General features: G+C 46.5%; 1 protein-coding gene across 1 annotated transcript in view; it reads right to left on the bottom strand.

Annotated features, from left to right (window-relative positions):
* Nucleotides 1–20585, bottom strand: part of LOC144139219 (uncharacterized) — a 73232-nt gene that overhangs the window by 9434 nt on the left and 43213 nt on the right. Inside the window, exons 6-7 of the mRNA XM_077671639.1 lie at nt 16360–16498; nt 5306–5479 (exon numbers count right to left, since the gene is read on the bottom strand). Of these exons, the coding sequence (XP_077527765.1) occupies nt 5306–5479; nt 16360–16498 (313 nt within the window). The remainder of the gene's footprint in view (nt 1–5305; nt 5480–16359; nt 16499–20585) is intronic.

Genomic DNA, 20585 nt, shown 5'->3' with positions numbered 1-20585 from the left:
ACGTAACATTTTCGCATGGTTTATATTCTTATAAAAGGCATAAGTTATTCTCAGGGATTAATGGGTAATCACATCCCCGAAACATATTTTTCTGTAACGTGTGTATTCGAAACGGAGCCGCATTAGTTGTCCACGCTGCAAAATGAAGCCAACCTGTCATTGTGCCAGTATAAGGTCTAAACGAGGCGACAGTAGAATTCATTTGTGCCTGAAGTTTTGGAGGAGACATGGGTGATATGTTCCTGCCGTCGCCGACGCCCGAAAAGCGGCGACGAAGTGCGCAGAACCGCGTCACCGGGTAACTATTGCAGGCGATCGCGTACTCTACGAAGACGCCGCTGCTTTATAAGTGACCTAAACGTACTCTTTGCCTATAGACGTCACCATAACAAGTTTTTTCAGGGCGAGGAAAGGCGAAAAGAAGCGAAACAGAACCAAAACACTGCACGAGCCCCTTTCAGCCACGCAGCGCGAATCCCGTCAACGCCGCGGAGAAGCGGCGGCAGGCGGCGCAGCGATCGCGAAGCCTCGAGCTCTGCCTGTAGGGGCGAGTCTGAAATCCCCCTGGCGGCCTGTTACGAAAGTAGTTGCGGGATGTTCCGTCCCGCTCACCACTGTCGCCGCTGCTTTTCCGACGCCTTCACGACCAAGATTTACCGTTTGTAAGCGTTGGAAATACATATTGCTGAGGACCACTTCCTCCGTTCGCAACTGTGATGTGTTTACGAGAATGTAAATGTTTCTGACGCAATCTTAGTGTGGTACATTCGGTCCGTATAAGCGCCAGGTGTGTGTTACAGCCCGGCGTCGCGGAACCGGCATATGCTCAGAGCTGATTCTAATTCACGGCCCTGAAATTTACTAGCAGTATCTCCGTAAGCAGCGTTTCTTCAGATGGTCATGCTATGGTTATCTGCTGCAATGTAAACCGGTTTTGTGAGCTTGCATATGTAGCGAAATACCCATACCTGGCCACGCCAGTTGCGCTTCATACCTCGGATATTGATCACTACCATATGGACAAGCCAATATGGCATAAATTTCACGAATGCTTTACGAAAAAAGAAGGATGCTTAATGCAATATTCTACGCGGGAATTAGCACACCACAAAAAAATTAATGCTGGGTCGTCTTGTCGCAAAGTTAGCGCTTGCAATCGATCATCTGCTAGATGTATCTCTCCCGAGCAGCACGGAGCTAGGCGTTTAGAGTAATCCGCATTCGCGATTAAATGCTTCTTCGAAGCTTCGTCGTATGACGCAGGCAGCCTGCAGAATCTAGCCTAAAGTGAAATCACAGGGCCTTATGAGATACCTAACTCCTCTAACGAGACTGTTTATCGCTTGTGAAATTGTTTACTGTACTCTTCAATAAATGCGTCCGCGGAGTGATCAGCTGGTCGTTGAAGTCGAAAACCAGAACTACAGTGAAGGTGCAGCTTGTGTGTGTGATTTTGTGTGTAAGTGAAGCGTTCCCCCTCTCCTGCACCGCCTCCCCTATCCCCCTGTCTTGCGATAAATAAGTTCATTTCGGGTCTAGTTGCCTTATTAGCACTAGCTTGCTTAAGTTTCGACAAACGTTGTTAGGATTTCCGAAGCTGCACTGGGTTTTAATTCCCATACGAGCTGTTCTGTTCCTTCCGATCTTGACAGACCGTTTATTTTTTCGTGGTTTTATTACCTTTCCTTGGTCGTTGCCATAAGGACTGAGTGGGCACATATTTAACGAACCACAGTCTTGGAATATACTTTACATTTTAGCGTGGCTTACATTTCCATGAAAGGCACAAGTTCTTGTCAGGGAATGGGTAATCATATCCCCGAAGCCTATTTTCCTTCGACGTATATATTCCAAACAAAGAGGCAGTCGTTGTTTGCGCTGCCAACCGAAACCAACCTCTCACAGGGCCAGTATCAGGTCTAAACGAGGCGACATAGAATTCCCTTCTACCAGACGTATTCGGAGGTGACAGTGTTGAATGCTGCTGCCGTCGCCGACGCCCGTAAGAGGGGTCTAGAAGCACGCACAACCGCGTCCCCAAATAGCTCTTGTTGGCTTTCGGGCACTCTACCAAGACGCAGCTGTTTTTTTTTTTGAAGTTCCCTAAACGTACCATTTGCTTACAGACATCATTTTTTTAGGGCGCCGAAAGGCAAAAAAGCAAAAGAGAACCAAAACACTGCATGAGCCCCAATGAGCCATGCAGCGCTGCTCCCGTAAAGGCCGCGGAGAAGTGGCGGCAGGGGGCGCCGCGATCGCGAAGCTCGAGGCCCCCTCGTGACCGGAGACGGCAGAACGTCTACTTCGGCGCATAATTAGTTATGCGCGCCACCATAGACCCTTCCAGGCAATAAATACATTGCACAATTTTGCACTTGTTTTATCACTTCACTCTTGGTCAGTGAAATGGTCCCTTTCAGCCGTGATTTTTTTTATTTCAAGCAAAACAATGTTTTTTGTGTGGTTTCTTAAATTTCAGGTCCCATAAGCCCCCAAACAAAAACAAAAAAAATAGAACTACAACTGCAAGTATTAAAAGATTTGTTAATGAAGTAATTAGGAAATCTAGAAATTAAACATTTTATCTCAAGCAGAGACATCAGTTTTGCTTATTTTCCTGAACTACATGACTACATGAACCTACATGAACCTACTTCGCAATGCGCGTATTTCTAGATTTACAAGCTTGGAAATAAAACTGAGAAACCATTTTTTTTCAGCCTCGTTGTCGCAATTTCGCCTTCACCGAAGCTGCCTCTTTTTTGTGCGTGTAGCTTAATAAAAATTAGACAACACTGATATCTATCGCAACAGGCATCAATGATGAGCAATTCACTCGAAAACTAGGAGTTTTGGTTTCGTTCTCGATGTGCTAGAGAAACTTTTATGTGATGGCATCAGCTGACCCCACCAGGGCCGAAAGGGTTAAGGGAGGATGATTGCGATCATTGCGTGCCGTACTGGGATTCCTATCAGTCAACGTCATTGCGGTGGCACTGAGGCGTCGTGCTCTCGTCTCGCTGGAACCGAGGAGAGTGAACAAAGGAAGACCGCATGGAGGGCCCAAGTGTACGGGAAGAAAGTCACCTTCCGGGAACAGGTTTAAGGAATCCTATAGATACGAAATAAAAACAGTGCGAACTATAAACACGAAAAACGAAAACATTTCTACGAAATTACGAAAAGATCTATTTCGCTGTTTGCATCAACATCACCACGGTACTTTACCAGAAATCCAATCAAGAGCAGCAGCTGTTTCTTTTCGGTTTTTTTCTCCCTCTACAATTGAGCCCCCTTACAGCGACAGCCAAATGTCCGAAATAATTTATCGCATGCGGAATCAATCTACACTTTGACGGAACTTTCGAAAGCCGTAACAACCATATTACGAAATTTCGAATGACATTTACACTGTGTAGTACTCCCGTGGGTTTTCATGTGCGATGGTCATAGCTTTAGGTGGCCTGTTCCACCAGCTCTGTGACTTCAAATTTCGCAGTTCTTCTATAGCAAGTGTGTACGGCAATAAAAGCTCGCAAGAGGCATGAAGTGCACGTGACTGTGGGACCGAACGTGCTCCAGCGCTCCGGTGCTTGCCGCCTCAGGGCTTCGCTTGCACAGGGGGAGGCACTGGCACCGAACGTGTTCAGGCGCAAGCCGTTTTAAGTGCAGAGCCCCTAAGGGGCTCGCCTTGTCGTCGTAGCTCGCTTGCTGGACCCAAGTAGAGCCACACGGCGTCCCGTCGTAGTGGCTGTAGTCGCGGCGTCCCACAGAGGCTTCGAAAGCCACGTGGTTTATGTAGTCATAAGCGTTCGAAACCGCGGCGTTTGTCATACATATGCCCGTTGTTTTGTGCAAAGAAAACTGCAGGTGCATTTGAGGCAAAGAATGCGTAATTAACCGCCAGCGCCCGCGTTCATTTAGTTAGGAACGCTCGCAGCGTTGGTTTTTACAATAGTAAGCGAAAAAAAGTGGCGGTGCAACGCCGGAACGTGCTGGAGGAACAGCGAGCACAATAAGAACACAACTCCCGCTGGCGCAGTTTCAGGCAGGTGAGCACTGCGAAGGCGGGAAATTTGAATCGCATTAGGTAGTAGCAGTGAGTTGAAAACGGCGCTACAGCCCATTATGGCGAATCCGTGCTCTGCACTTCCGACAGATTTCAAGTTCAGTGGAACAGGTTTAATTTTTAGTAAAGCCTGGTCACGGGGGGATGAGCGGAATTATGCAGAGTGAGCCCAAATGAGCTGGACGCTCATTCAAGTGCCCGCCCACTAATTTGAATTCGACCTCATTAGAACTAATTGATGGCCCCCTTCAAATTAAAATTAACGCGCTTTCACTACGTAAGCAGGAGCCATGACGGCAGATTGCATGTGCTGTAAAATGAACGCTGTAATGTGGGCCAAAGCGGGGTAACTACAGACGAGAATATGCAAGAAACCTGCGTCACAATTTTAGATGTAGCCGAATTTTCGGTTTCCTAAAACAAAACAAAATCGCCATACGCAATCACGCTACGCAGAACTGCACCACGAACTGACAATTTTTAAGGGTTTATATTAGAACAGCTAATTTTTCGTTTCTGTTAATCATTTTCTTAAAGCCATATGTCCCGATGGGAAATCTGTCTAACCCAAATCAACCCCATATGTCCATTGCACAGTGAGACATACTTAGCTTATTTTGTATACGAATTTTAAATCAAAGCTTTACTGCTTTCGTCCAGCGGTTTCGCGGAGGATGAGCGAGCTAACCTTTTGACCGAAGACGCACCGCCGGCGACATATTCCTCGAAGCACGTCGCGTGGTTCGCCGGTCCCGCTGTCGGCGATGCGTTAAAACCCCGTTTTCAGTCGTTCTGTTCACGAAGCGGCGGCGGTCGCGACGGGAGAGATCGCTCAGCTGATTGGCAGCTTACCAAACCCGCAGCCTCCCGCGCATGCGCCGCTATGCCGACTCGGGCTATGTGACTCGTGTTGCGCGGCGTTCGCCGTGAAAGAGGAACGTCGTGTTCGCCGAGAATGAAAGCGAGGCCGGGCCTCCTCCAGTGAGCGTTGCACGGGACCCAACGACTTTGACCCGGGGTCAGCAATAGAGCTACATCGAAGGTCAACCAAGCGGAACACAAAGACTCAATCGGACTAAGCCAAGTCTTTGCTTTGCATATCCAAGGTAAGCTGAGCTAAACGGCAACCATTTTTCGCTTACAGCAATGGCAAGAAAAAACCCCGGCTGCAGATGTCAGAGTAGGGAAGTTTCATTGTCACGGAAATTTCAGTGACCCAAAAGGCGTTGTGCTTACCTCTCTGTAGCTGCCGAATCTACCCGAGTGATCATTGTAGAGGCAGGGATCTCCAAGTTTCGGTGTGCCCGCTTCCGCTGCTGTCGCCCAGCGCCCTTTCATCGTCACCGAGATCATCCAGAAGGCCTTCGCTTCCCATTTTTTCATCGTATGTATGTCCCGTACTACTGTACCCTGTTTGTGAGGGATCCAAACAAAAATGTGGTTGATCCTAATTGCATAGGAATGGGTAAAAAACGAAAGTGAAATGTGCCTTCACAGGAGCATTTATTGTGCATCCATATGAACTTGCACACCGCTATTTTTATTACGTCGGCATGGCACTGTTAGACGCATCAATGCTAGACACTGGATTGCACGCGCCGGAACATTGCGTAAATCCGACTGAAACCACAGCCCCTTGAAAACCATGCAAACGAAACGGAAGCGAAACCGAAAGGGTGCCTCAATTCACCCGCGTCCCGCGTCCACGAAGACGCTGGCATCGAGGCGCCAACTGTCGGCGCTCATTGGTGTCATGATCAAAAACTTCGCTTCACTACTACTAGACGGCAGCATCTCCTAGTCGGAAACTGAATGAAGAAATTAGTGGAAAAGGTGTAAGGCGCGTTCGTAGATGTACTTGCACTTGAATTCGTAGTGCTGTGGGCAGAGTGCTGTGTACCTCCCGTTGCGGCGAGAGTTCATGGCTCGAATCTGGGCGCAGACGCGTCAGTGGAACTTTTTCTGGCGACGTCATTTCCGTAACAGTTATGACGCCGGTAAGATCTCGGTGTACCCGGGCATAAAACACTGCCGTATTAAAATGCGCGGAACGTTTCCTCTGCTGCTGAGACAAGAAGATTTTTGTGTCTGTGTACCTAATATCAGCGTGTCGAACCGAAAAAAATACCCGTTCGGTTACGGTTCTGGTTCAAGCGAAATCATTTCGTTCCGGTTCAGTACCGGTTCGACAAAATCACGCACCGAACCGGTTCGCGAACCGGTTCGGCAGCTTGAACCGGTTCGCGAACCGGTTCTATTAGTTGAATTATCACTGAAATTAGAAAAAAAAACATTTAGATGTTTAAAATGAGCCAAATGAAAACACAGACAAGAATCCAAAATGCTGCTGTTCCTCAAGGGCAGTCGCGCAATTGCAAAGCAGGCTTTAAATAATTACGAGATATTAGAAAAACAGATGAAGTGGCGACGATTTACCACCTACTTTCTCGCCCAGACTTTATGTTGTCCTAGCGACTATTCATAAAGCCATCGCCAAGAGATATGACGGTGCGATATATTTTCTGTCCTTTCCTTTTTTGTTGAAATCACAATCGTTGCTCAGGAATCGCCCATCGCGCTAACCTTGAAGCCTTAAATTTAGGCCTGCGTACTGGCGCTTTCAAATACCAGCGCTTAATACCAATGGCGCACATTTTTTTATATTTGTAACAAAACAGAAGAATCCCACAACAGGCACATAAATACTACCAATGAATTAGATTATTTGGTCAACCTGAATAATTTGTTAGCTGTCACCTTATCGAATGTGTTAGCCACACTTTTGTTAAAAGTAAGCTTTAGTTAACGCTCAGTCACTGCATTATTGCTCTGACCACTGCAATTCTTTTTGCGATAGCTATACCGGATGTGTGCATTACAATCAGTATGTCATAGTACCGCCTGACTCCCGGCCATTGTTCCGTGTGCTACATTGCGGAATCTTATAGCAGGTTACGCTGTTACAAAATTAAAGGGAAATTTGACGCGCGGAGCATGAGACTGGACTTTTTTGGGTTGACGCTCTTTAATTCGTCCACAGCGGTACTCCCCTCCGGAAGGAGTAGCAGTAAAAGTAATGTAGCGAGTTGGGCAGTCAGTACAAGTGCACCTTCGAAAAAAAGCACATATTAAAGAGACAAAACTGCAGAACAGGCAGCAGATATGATTGCTTGGCGAATGGGAGAGTGTGAGGTACCGGCCTGCCTTTCTGCACGTGTCATCTGCTTTATTGTATCTGCTTCCAAGACAACGTCAAGGGCTGCAGTTTCTTGCCTAGGGATTAAATGCGCACCTTAAAGGGACACTGAAGTGAATTTGTCAAGCTCCCGTTTTTGCTTGCACTGCGTAGACTGGCTCAAATTAGCACACTTTTCATCGTTTATCCGGTTGACAAATCGGTAATTATTTTACACAGCGCGAAAGAAGAAAAACTACTATGCGCGGTTTGCGGCGGCCGCACCAACTAACGCTGTGACGTTGGGAGGAGGGAGCACCGTGGTTGGACGATGCCCAAGGTTAGCAATCAAACAAGTTTCGGTTTCGGTTTCGTTTTCGGTTCTGTAAAACACAACCGATGGCGTTGTTGGATGGGCATTCTAAATATCTAAGTAATCATCGTACCGTGCCTCTGCCGTGTTGTCGGCTGTGAAATGCGTAAGATAAGCCTCCCAGGACGGCTTGGAATCGTAGCATTCACTAGCCAAGGCCTACGCAGTGCATGAACGCCCTCCGCGTCCCCGCAGACGCTCAAATGCCATGAGCTTTTCCCCCATATTTGTAGCTTGCCTCACTCATGCCTGTATCGTAAAAAGCGTGTCCGCATCAGGCCAGGGGTCTGTTGATTCTGGCCTGTGCCCACTGCCCGCAATCAGTCGGTGCTTATGGCAACAGCACGCCAACGAGAACTCGCTAGCGCGCCAGTGCCAGCCTGCGCGCGTTCTGTGAACTAGTTCGTGGAGCAATGAACGTTGCGGCCCAAAAAAAGGTGAACTGAGTATAGAAAACATCAGCGGAAAACGAAAAAGTTAACTTATAAAAAAAGAAAGCACGTACCCGCGGGGATTCGAACTCGCGACTTGCAAAACCCTTGCGATGACATACCTAGCACTTCAAACAAGTCGGCCTCGGGGCCAGCTCTGCTGGCTTCGGTAATATATGGTATATATTGTATAACCAGTTTACACTTTTATTTAGTTTCGGCATTTCAAGCAGCTTACGTGACTATTTGTTGTATTGCGCTCGGGCAGTAAGCATCCCCCAAGTTTCCACAATATATCACGTCTTGCAATTGCATTTCTTAGACGGAAAAGCGTTCGCAGATGCGTAGTCGTGCTGCTGACCGCTGTGCTTGTTACGCTGTACGATAAAAATATCAGTTGATTTTATTTCCTTAGTACCTATATTGACTTCGCTGACTCTTCTCCCGCCTTCAAGAGGCCTTATATTTTCCTACTGGCGTACCAGTCAGCGAAGCGTCGCATGTGCGCTTGTGCAGCGCTTGCGTGAAGCGACCTTGACTTGGAGCTAGGTACAGTGTACAAACTAACCAAGTAAAGAAAGGCACATTCTTCCATTCACAAACGTGCCCTGGCTTCGTTTCAACTGAGCGAACGAATTGCGACGACCCGTCGGCGGCCGGCGGACAAAACGCTGGGCCGACTGACTCTGTCTGAAAGCCGGGGAGCCGTGCAGTAGCGCAACCAATTGCGAGCTCGGCTCCTCCCGACGTCTCATGAAAACGCCACAGAAAATGGGCGAGCGTAAAGAGAGGAGGACAGCATTTTCGAATTAATTTTTCTACTGAATAAAATCGCGTAAACGCGCCCAGAGCGGTCGAAACATGGCCTGGGGACTCCGGACTACAATTTGTGCTAGTAATCCCGAAATGTTTACATATCACTTTAGTGTCCCTTTAACAGTTTTCCCTGACATATCTGTTGTTATATGTATCTGTAAAAAACGGAACCTGTCCACTGTACTGTCTTCAAAAACAGACCACGGAACTCACCTCCTTCGCATTGATGACACGTGTGGTTGTGAAGGGCAGGGCAAAGAAAAGTATAGAGCAATATCCACGGTTTGGTGCTTGTCTTTTTACTTAGTCCGTTTTACGTTATTTCTGCGTAATATTTTAAAACAACGTGATTTGCCTTTTCTTTTTTGTTGTTTTCCGTGTAAACACACTTAAAAAAAACTGGCGCATTTGATGCCCCGTGCTATATCTCTTGCTCCGAGGCGCAGCTTATGTTGCAAGCCGGCACTTATTTTAACCAGGTGGTGATATTAAACGTGGATCAAAATCTACATAAACGGGCGCTCTCGATTTCCATCTAATTCATAAAAACGTTCGTGGGGAAGAGAGATCGAGGCCACTTGTGGTCAGCAGCAAACGGCTTAGCCACTGAGCCGCTCCTGTGGTCACACCTGTCAAGTATTAACAATTTGTAGGTGTGGGACCTTTTAAACAAATTATGAAATGCAAAAAGTGCGCACACATCGGGTGTGGGCTTTCGCTGTTGCGCAGTGGAGCACTCCTGCAGCTTGATTGCTCCAATAAAATCGCAGCTAGGGAAGGGCAAAGTCGTTTTATATCCCTTGCAAGCTGCCGAGAATGACATTTCGTGTGGTCAGCTTGCACTACGCTCACGCTTCCAGCGGCAACAGACCATTGCTATATTGGCGCTCATTCGTTTCCCCTGTTGTTACATAGAGCGTCATAGTGTTCAATTGTGTGGAGGAGAAAGTGCGCGAGCGGGTACGAAGTTGATGGTACGTGAAATAAAAAAAAAACGCGTGAATTGCATTGACTGTGCAATATCAACAACGGAGGGTAGAACCGTTTCGGCATGCACCGGTAACCATTATTTCTTTTTTCGGTTCAGTTCCGGTTCGGGTTCAGCGTGCTCAAAAATTAACGGTTCGGGTTCGGGTTCAGTTCCGGCAAAAATACTGGTTCAGTTCCGGTTTTCGGTTCGGTTCGGTTCCCGTTCGACACCCTGCCTAATATGAGAACACAGGTTCTTCATTTTCTGCGCCCTTCGAGGCAACCAGAAGCCGAGTCTGGTAAAAGAATACTGTGCAGGAAGCAGTGCCCATAGGAGCTCCGAAAATAGTTGTAGGCAAAAAAAAAAAAAAAAACGAGTAGCAAAACAAGCATTATTAAAGTCATAACTGTGATGAGTAAACCTTAAATAAAACTCACCGTCATTTACAAAAGCGGTTCGGAGCCTTCACACCTCTCTCAGACGTTGTCAAGTGGTACACGTTACTTGCTGAACAATAGCTATGACGTTGCCTGGCACGTCTTTGGCTGAACTTCTTACCCAATGTTAAGTCTAAGACCGCGCTTTGTGGTTTAATTTCGTCAAACGGTGCGCAGTAAAAGGTTTTAATGTACGCTGAGCTGTGAGCGCTGGTTGGGGTGAATAGTCCTCTAAGCCAAACTTTAGGTGTAAGCTGCATCGCATGTGACCGTTGTGCTGGCATAGGGACCGGGCGGCTGTTGTATGGCCCCACCGTCGCTGCAGTGAACAGCGCCGGCCGTAGCGAACCACTCGTCAGCGCAGCGTTGTTGTGCATGGCTTTCCGTCGTTCTCCGGCCGTGCGGCTAACAAAGTGTGCGTAACCACAAGGACTTTTTTCAGATCGGTAAATCTTGATTGTGGAGGCGACCTTTACGAGGCATGCCACGTGTATGATCTCCGCCCATACTCAGTAATTACAAATATCAGACGACGCTCAATGCGAAAAACTGGAAGTCAAGCTCGAAGTGCAAGTCCGTTCCTTTGTGCAAGTTTTTCTTGCGTCCAGCAAGTTTGGCGTATCGATGAATATCTTCCAGGTAAATGGTCCTACAAAGCCTGTGTGTGCAGCCGATCCAAGAATGCTGCGGCGCCGGCCTTTAGATTTGATGACGAAACGGCGTCGTGCACGAGCGGAAGACAAAGTTGGGGGGTGCTTTCTAAGGTTTAGCCCGAAACAAAAGTTATGATAGATGACGCTCCGTAACTTCATTAACTAAGGTAGAAATGTGTTTAATTTCACAGAAATACGCTTACTACAGTCACGGGGAATAGTTTACAGAATAAATACCGCATAATAGTAGAACGTTATTGCTTGTCGTGGAAAATCATTGCTTTAAGCGAATTGTAATGGTTACTGGCTTGTCGGTTAATATTATTTCACAAAACAATTCGTGCGCGGCTGAAGGACGAGAGACAGGAGGGTGCCAAAAACATTCCCTAAGTTTCACAACTTAATGGTTCGGTCGAGTTTTACAATCTGCCACCTATATACAGTCCAGTTCACTTATAACGATACCGTTTATAACAATATATCGGATATAACGATGAACAGCTAAGGCACCGTCAACTTTTGTATTCTTTCTATGGTAAAATAAACCGCTTATTACAATGCTCCAGTGCCACGATATAGGATATAACGATTGAATCCGGTTATAGTATTGTGCACAAAAAATGCAAACAGTGATGACTCTAATGACGCGGTGGCCTAGCCTACTCAGGTAGTGTCTACGTAGGAGGCCCAATGCGTGACACAGTCCCTCGAGGACTTTCTTTCCGCCAAGGACATTTAGCTCAGCTAGGTGAAGCACCCATAGATGCTCTTGGAAAAGATTTGCGCTAGCTTCGCATGCGGCAAACAAAGGTGACCGACTGTGGCTTTTTTTCCGCAAATTAGTTGTAGTACGACCTTGCTGGCATGCGAATAAAAGGTTTTGAGCTATGTTCTGTCTTTTTATTTCGGAACCCGCTTATAACAATTATTCGTTATAACGATGGAATTTCCTTGGCACTTGGACTGTATATGTACACGCTTGAAAAGTCATGCACTTTTCAGTCTAACGACGATGATGCTTTATTGCAAACCTTTCTCGTGTGGGTTTCCTTGGTTGCCTTCTAGATTTAAAGCTTGACTGGTTGAGCTTTGAATTTGACCAGCACGCAGTTCGGTGTTTTGATAGCAACGTCTTCGACCCTTTCCCATTCTATTTCGCATGAATAAAGCTTCGCGTTCAACCGTCGTCGTCGTTAACCGGAGGGCTGGATAATATTGCTGTTTATTTTCGCACTTCCACGCACCCCTCTCCAAATCTTAACTGCTTCCAGCGTGCCGGAAATGCGCCTGTGCTGGAATACTCATGATGATGCACCTCTATTTGAAGCAACTAGTCGCGCGTTTTTGGTTTTCTCACAAGGCAGTACACGACTTTTCCTGCTGCTCGGCCAAGAATAGATAGGCAATAAAAAACAAAGGCTGTCGTTAACAGTGCGACTTTTTTTAACTACCGGGGTGAACCTTTCTTCCACGCAAATCGTACTGTACTGTGCATGCCGTACAGTACGATTTGCGTGGAAGAAGCGGTACTGTACATGCGCGAGGAGCAGTGACGCCTCACAGCGCACAGCTCGAGCGCCGGAGCCGCCACCGGCGCGACTGGTTTGGGTTGAATTGGATTGGATGGGGTTGGATTGAATTGGATTGGGTTGGATTGGATTGGAAATCGTTTTAGCAGCAGTAAGCATGATAGTCAGCTAATCCTAGAGAAGCAGAAAACCTAAGAATACCCAGCTGAACCTTAGCTCACGCTGCGTATATCCTGGAAGGAGCTTACCCACTGCTAATTTTTGGATTTACGTCTACGATACATTACGGCAGTGATGTTTTCGTTAATATATTAAAAGCTTGGAGCACGCTGGCTCATGTATCGGGCATTCACGAAGTAAATAAATCAATTAGAGCGCAAGAAATCAGAGGGTTGACCATAAGAAATCGGTTCCCGTTCTTTTAGTTCTCTGTGCGCAATCTAAAGCATACCAAGATGTTATACCCGCTGCGCTGGCTCAGTGACCCTGGCGGTTTTTTTCTGAGCCCAAAGACGTGGTTTTGCGTTGCATCTGTATAACACTTCTAGCGCGCCAGTTGTTGCACCCGCAAGTTCCTTATTTAGCTTCGTTAGGTTTAGATCAACACCAATACGCAGGACTTATATTCTTACCTTCACAGGATTGGCTAGCATAATCACAGAATTATTCCTTAGCACACTCACCGCCTTTTCCATGAACCGGTTTCTTCCATGAACGGTGTTTCGTTGTTGTTTACCGAACTGAAGTTGTACCATGTGTTTCGACTTTTCTTCATTTACTCCTCTTTGATGCTCTGTAAGTTTTTTTTCTGCTTGGTCCTAAAAGCTTGCCACGTGCATCTGCTACACTACCTCCCAAGTTATTAAGTCAATTAGAAAAACACTGGGAACATGAAATTTAAATTCAGGAATGCCCGGCGAATCCTATAGCTCAACTTCACCAAGAACAAGCGTGTTCTGCGCGCGCTGGTTAGGTTTGAAGATAAACACTTCGAAAATAAAAACCTCAGAAGAATGAAATTTGGAATGGGGCACAATATGGCATTAAGCACCACTTGAAGGATTATTGCATTGACGTTCTACGTAGGCTTCCGACAGCTCTTGGGGGTGCCAATTTATTCGCTGGCACCATCATCTGACTTCGCTGAATTATCAATTCAACCCAGGTTCACCCAGTATGAAATTTCTCGAAACTGGCGGTGAGATGTTTGCGTGGCGCCCCCTGGCTCTGACGTTGGCTTAGGGACTCCAGCCGCTGTCGTCTGCTACGCTCCGCTCGTAAGCGGCAGCAGTGCCTGTGCTAGAAATCGCCCGCTTTGATACTTGAATGCATTAACACGCGTATTTCTAGTAATTCAGTTATTTTTGCAAGCTTACGACACCTCTGAATAATTTCAAGCTGTATCTCTCACAAGTTTGCAACACACGAGGAGAGAGAGAATAACTTTCGCAAGATCATCGGTCACAAGATCGTGTGTAACTCGTCCTTTCTAGCTTATTCTCCCCGTTCAGAGCTCCTCGATAAGTATGCAAAATGCGTGGGCTTCCTTACAGTATTTGAGATGCTCTCATGAAGATTCAACAGTCTAATGCTTCAAACCAATCAGCGGGCTCCTGCACGCGCATCGCACAGCACGAAATAAAGCAGCTGTCTTCTATTTCTTAGCTGTCTTTTATTTCTTTTGTTTTCGTTTACTTGTATCAGATGAATCTTTTTGTCCCTAACGAATTATTATTTATGCACCGCCACAAACGTCTTATTAGTAGGTTTGGGGGTGTTACGGAGGCTCACAACGGTCGTGTGGATATTTTCTGCAGTCTATGTGGCATACATTCCCTTCTTCACAAATTGGCTTTCGTTGTGGCTGCGTGCAAGAAGGTGCATATGTGCAGCGTGCGTTGTTTATTCACCTGCAAATACAATGAGAAGGTTTGTGCTACGTCACCGCGATGGCGCCACAGACAACGTTGTCCAGAGTACTCGAAGGCGCCTTCTGTGCTCCGAATTTCTATCGGAACCATCGTTATCATAACAAACTGACTTTAAGCCCGAACAATTGTGAAAGGATTATGGTGTTGAAGGCTTGATGTACTCGCTAACGAAAGCAACAAATCTTATATATGCATATATTACCAGAATCCAAACAGATGAATATTTCCAAGCAGCTCTTTATTGTTTTACAACCTTTCAGGCGTAAAGAACAAATTCTGGTCCACTCGGGAGGGCGTTTTATGAATTGAAGAAAACTACCCTCACTCTGTGGTTATGGACTGGGGACCCGACACACTAATCAGCTAGATTTTCCGTTTAAATATAGCTTTCTCCTCTTCCTGCTTCTTCTATTCTTCGGTGCAGAATTCGGATGAAGCATATCTGAACATTGGGAAGATGGAAAATGCGGCGAAATATTCCTCCAGGTCTGAACAAACAGCGTTACTGTATCTTTACCGTACACGTGACTCATTTTGCTCAATAAACCTCCATACTGGTTAGAAGCCTGGTATAAAACCAGAACGTGACTCTACACTCAGTGGGTTATTTGGCACTCAGCCTACAGTTCTTGCAGCTCACAGTGCATGTCGGCATACTTTCATGCCACGAAAATGTAAAGAGATGTTATACAATACCTTCGGGAGTTCGGCAAGGTTTGAAAAACTGCTTTACCTCATACTGGGAATAGTAATGCATTCTGCCAAAGCCGACAGTCCCGAAGTCCTGGAATTTGTTTTCGTCTTGTATTTTCGCTGTTGTTATGTTTTCTTTGTTCCAAAGGTTTCTCGATACAGAAGTTGATGCTTAGCTCCGACTCTTCTCGCTCCGCACAGGACCGGTTTCGCAAGGAATGGGGCGACGCCGGCAATGTTTCTTCCGTAGCGGTATCCAAAACTGTACTTTAACTCACGCCTTGAGCTAGTGTATGCGAGTTTGTGTCTAATATTAGGATGAAAAGTTACGCACACGCAAAACCTGGTGCGGGCAAGCATCAGATGTCAACCGAGTGCAAAGAAACCGCAGGGAGAGCGAGCCCGAGTGAAGTACACGACAAATGCGAGGATCTCTAAGCCGACGTCACCGAGACGCGCTTCGCAGCGCCGCCCATGGTCGGGCTCAGGGTTAATAGCGGAGCGTGTGGCTGTGTAAGCCCTCGTGTCTGCTCGAACCATAGAGTTTCATACTAATATATACTAGAAAAAACTCTGGCGCAGCAATCGCGGGCAACCGTGGGCGGCGCCATTGCCGCTAGCGGCGTTCCTCGCCTACTTGGCTTAGCTAGCCATATGGCTTCTTTTTTGTCTCGAATATAAATCAACAAAAAAGGCTAACATTTTTTTCTTATTCGTATGGCATGAAGCTGACATATAATCACTGACATATAAATATTTTCGAACGTTCAAGTGTAAAATAACACAACAAATTCAATAAATCTTCTGCAGTAGTATTGTTGCTTTTTTTTTGCAGCCAGAGCCAACTTTTAAGCCTGTTCTGGAACCATGCCAAGAACAAGTGGAACGTGTCTGCCCGATACATGACGGAACGCTCGCTGAAGCGCGGCTCCCCTAGACAGTGGCGCCAGATTTCCTTCTAGCATACATTAGTATGAAGCTCCACGGCTCAAACGCCAACGTGCGCTCACCCCAGAACGGCAGCGCCGTTGCCGCGCAAATTGTACGGTTAGCGCAAAGGAAAAGCAGCTAAACAGCGTAGATCATGAAGCTTTTTCCCCCTCCCTTGCGTGGTATAAGAGAGTGGAACCCGCCCCTGCGAGACTACTGTGTTTAATGTCGGTGTGTCTTGGAACCGGTTTCTGCGAGGGCGCTGGCGGGTTAGGGATACTGCGTGACCTTCGACAGACGTATCAAATGGCTTGACCATCAACAGATCCTGTTAAAAGCACAACTTTCTCACCAGGTCGTAAGGGTATTCCCAGGTTTGCGAAAAGTTCCGGACTGTCGTTGTTGGTGGCACCATACGGCAGAAAAGACGGGTTTTATCTACGAATGTGTAGTGACCGTGTCCGATGAACAGGTCCGGCTGGTAGACTTCCCTGCATAGACGACAGATGGACATTAGCTGGCAGAATGGGTATGCCATCCAGTCAATTTGTTACGGATGTTTCATGTTTATGGCGTACGAACTCAGACTTGGTACGATATAGCTTGAGGCACTGGTTGCCTCCTAGTGATTGGTATGACTTAAATGGCAAAAGCAATTAGCTTTCACTTCGGTACCAGTATGATAAAACTGTGGACGTTATAAACTCTTAGATGAAGGAGTAATTCGGAACGAAATAAATGTGCAGCAATTATTGTCGTTAGCAGCGAAAGTTAATAGCAGTATAGCAAAATCAGGTGTTGTAGCGACATTTGCAGAAGACACTGCTTGATCCTGCATTAGCGAAATTTCTACGCCAGGCGAAATTTTTCTGTTTCACTTGAACAGGAAACACTTCATTATCGCCCTTGTTACCGCCATTTCTTCACCGGGGGTCACAATTTTCCCGGTCCAAGGGGTTTTTAGCTAAAGGTCCTTGAATTGTTTCTTTAAGTATGTGTCTCGTCATAAATAGAAAATAATTGTTTCGCACGAATACTCTTGCGGAATAACAACAGTTGATAAAAATTGATCTCTCACCGGTTTTTCTGCCGCTGATATATGCCTAAGCATACTGTAAAACAGACACAAATCTTGCACCGAAACATTAAAAATAATGAATCGTGTTTTGAGTTTATGGAAGGGATACAAATAAAAATACCTGCCTTGATAGCCCTCGCTAGGAGTACGGTAAGTATTGTACATATTTTTTCTTGCTTAAAGGGGCCCTAAATATGCTTCCGAAGGTCGCCATTTCAATCGCGCAATCGCTAGAGTACCCCTTCACGACAACGTGTACCAAATATTAGACCTCTGCGTAAAGCAGGGGCCACACAAACACGAAAAAAAGATTTCACTTTCTCTCCTGGCTCACCAACCATACCTTGCCGCCACACTAGCGCGCTCTGACGCAGTTCTTTCCGGCTCTGACGCGCCTCTATGACGCACGAGACACTGCCCAGTGCGGCGCCGCGAACGCGAACCACAGCGACAGCGCTCACTGTGCAACCGGAATCTGGTGGGCGGAGCATGCGCGTCGAGTGCTCAAAAAAAAGCGCGCGCAGGGCTTGGCGCAGCCAATGACTGCACGTACATCAAGGAGGGTGATGGATTGCCCTGTTTCTCTCGGTGGTCTTGCGCCGGGTCGATGACGTCGCGGCTTCCACAGTGCTTCGGAGGAGCTACTAGAGGAGGAGAGCCCCAGGCCTTATGGGCGGCCCCTTTTAATGAGCGATAACTCGGCTAATACTTAACTGATTTTCGGATTTAGCGGCTGGGCGTGTGAATAATAAGCGACTGGTCTGGTCATCAAAAATGGTTATCGCACATTTTCCTCTTGATGGATCCTCTAAGAAGGTGGGAGAGGGTTGTGGGAAAACACACGGCGGCGCTTTCTTGCTGGTTGTTAACCTGCCTCTGTTAATGGTTTGATTTGCTAGAGTCCAAAACGAAGAGGTGAGCACCGGGCGGAAGGGGTGGCGGCTGTCCCCTCCGCTGTTTGTAATGAGTTGTCAACTGAACTGACTGGGCGACGCCCGTTCAGATAGAATAACGACCGCATTATGAGATAGATTGTGTAAACATTCACACAGATGCCGCTAACGCGTGTAAGGTATTACGGTAAAGGTCCCGAATAACGGAATAACGCGATGTAAATTTAAAAAATGCTTTCTGTGTATAGTCACCACACAGTCACTTTAAGTCATAGATTGCGTTAAAATTCAAATTCATGGCGCTAGGGCATGTGTCGTATGAAATTAAAGGTCTCGATGAGGGGAATCAAGTTGGACAAATGCAAAAATTTTCCTGATTATTATCATGACATAGCCATAATAGTTCGTAAATGGGTAATGGGTAAAAATTCAAAATGATGCCACTAGGGTGTGCGGGGCATCAAACTGAAGGTTCCGATGAGGGAAATCACATTTGACAAAAACTGCGGTATGGCTATACTGATGGGATAGTCATGGTTAGTCATTGTTTGGGTTAACATTCAAATTGATCCCACTAGGATATGTTGGATTAATGGTCTTGATGAGGGGAATCACGCAGGAAAATACAATACAAAAATGCTACCTGGTTATACTCATGAGATAGTCATGGCGAGCCTTATATTGGGTTAAAATTCGAAGTGACCCCCGCTCGGGCGTGTAGGGTATGAAATTTGCGAACTCCATGAGGGGAATCACGTGGGAGAAATAAATAAAGGCTTCGGGGTTCTAATCATGATATAGTCATGGTGAGGCATAAATTTGGTTAAAATTCAAGGTGAGGCCGGTAAAGCAATTGGGGTATCAAATTCAATGTTTGAATTAGCGGAATCACGTGTGGCATATAAATAATGCATACTGATTACAGTCATTAAGGTCATGGTTAATCAGATTTGATTAAAATTTTTAATGATCCTGATAGGAAGTGTGGGGTATCAAAATAAATGTCTCGTTGAAGGGAATCACGTGGGACAAATACAAAAAACACTTTCTGGTTATAGTTATGAGGTAGTCGTGGTAAGTAGTAGATTAAGCGAAAATTTAGAGTGACGCGAATAGGGCTTGTTGGGTATCAAGCTAAATGTCTCGATGAGGGGAATCGCGTTGAATAAACAAAAAAATGAGTCCTCCTTATCATGATATAGACATGGCTAGTCAATGATTAGGTTAAAATTCAAAGTGATGTCGATAGGGCGTGTAGGGTATCAAGATATTGTCTTGGTGAAGGAAGGTGATCGGATGCAACCATCGAAAACCATGGAACTGAATATTGACTAGTTAAGTAATAAAGTCTTATATAATTGTACTCGTTAATTGTTGGCAAGCCATCTTGAAAGAGTGGTTGGTTCGACACATAGCAGCACTGAACATCCGTCAACAAGCCTGCGTTAGGAACTCTTGGGCTGATATGCCTCCTACGTATACGGTAAGTGGGTTGGCGCAATCAGTGAATGCCTTCGATCGCGCGCAATAGTGCAAATTTTCAAGCATGGCTTGCTGCTGTCGGTGCGAGAAGGTGTTATAATACGCGCTCCAATACCTCATATTCAGTTGGTTGTTAAACAATGCCATCAAATACTCCTTTAACTGTGCAGGTCGTAGACGTACGTGCTCATAAAAGTAAAATATTTGCCACCTCATAACACTATTTTCTGCTGCCAAAAAGGAGCAACTTATTTGATACACCCATATTTCACGGCCGTTTGTTTGCTTAGAAGACCTTTATAACTTTAGCGTTTCAGCGGCGGGTGGGAACCGCGAACGGCTATTTCTTGACACGACCGGTCGTTCTCCGCCACCACGATGCTTTTATTTCGCTTTCGACTCAATCTTTTCGCATACCCGAGCTGCAGCATAGGTGTCCGGCTGATTTTTGTCGGTTTCCCGTCGATGAGATAAACCGAACATACCTCCAGGGAACAAAAACGTGCGATAGGGATTGAACATGAGGGTCTGGAAGCAGCGTATGACCGTACGTATTCTGGCAAATTTGCTTGGTTCGAAGCCTTTCCGATTCGGCACGGCGACCAATTCGCGGCGGCACTCAAGAGGCGCCGGAAATTTGTGCAGCGAACAGGTTCCGCACAGGCAGACACTTCTTTTGTCGTGGCGCCCTTCACACGTTCGTTGCAAGAGCCCTTTGCCCTAACGCTGATTGTTGGCGCAGCTAACAATGGCGTAATTACGCCCCGACGAGTAGCTTCTGTACATCGCCAAGTTAAGGCAACGACGGCAACCTGCCCCCAATTAAAAGAAAATAAACATCATTTGGGGATGAAAAGTCGGGCGTCCTGCTTGCAGGGTTAAACGTAGCCTCACAGGCAACCCCCGTCAGGACAAAGCGCTTGTGGGGTTGCCCGCCGCCTTAGCGGGTTGGGGACAGAATTTATGGGCAAATCTGACAGCTCTCGGACGCCTTGAACGTCCTCTTTAGAGCCCTGGTGAACTTGGCGCTGCTGACGTACCGAATAAATGACACTCACCGATTTTCGATGCCGCCTGGACGTCTGATATCCACGTGCGACACGGAGCGACAGCGTGGGACTGCGA

This window comes from Haemaphysalis longicornis, unplaced genomic scaffold (assembly GCF_048455015.1).
Source record: "Haemaphysalis longicornis isolate Haplotype H1 unplaced genomic scaffold, Haemaphysalis longicornis Haplotype H1 scaffold_5, whole genome shotgun sequence".
NCBI lineage: Eukaryota > Metazoa > Arthropoda > Arachnida > Ixodida > Ixodidae > Haemaphysalis > Haemaphysalis longicornis.
This window is presented reverse-complemented; position numbering and strand designations above follow the sequence as displayed.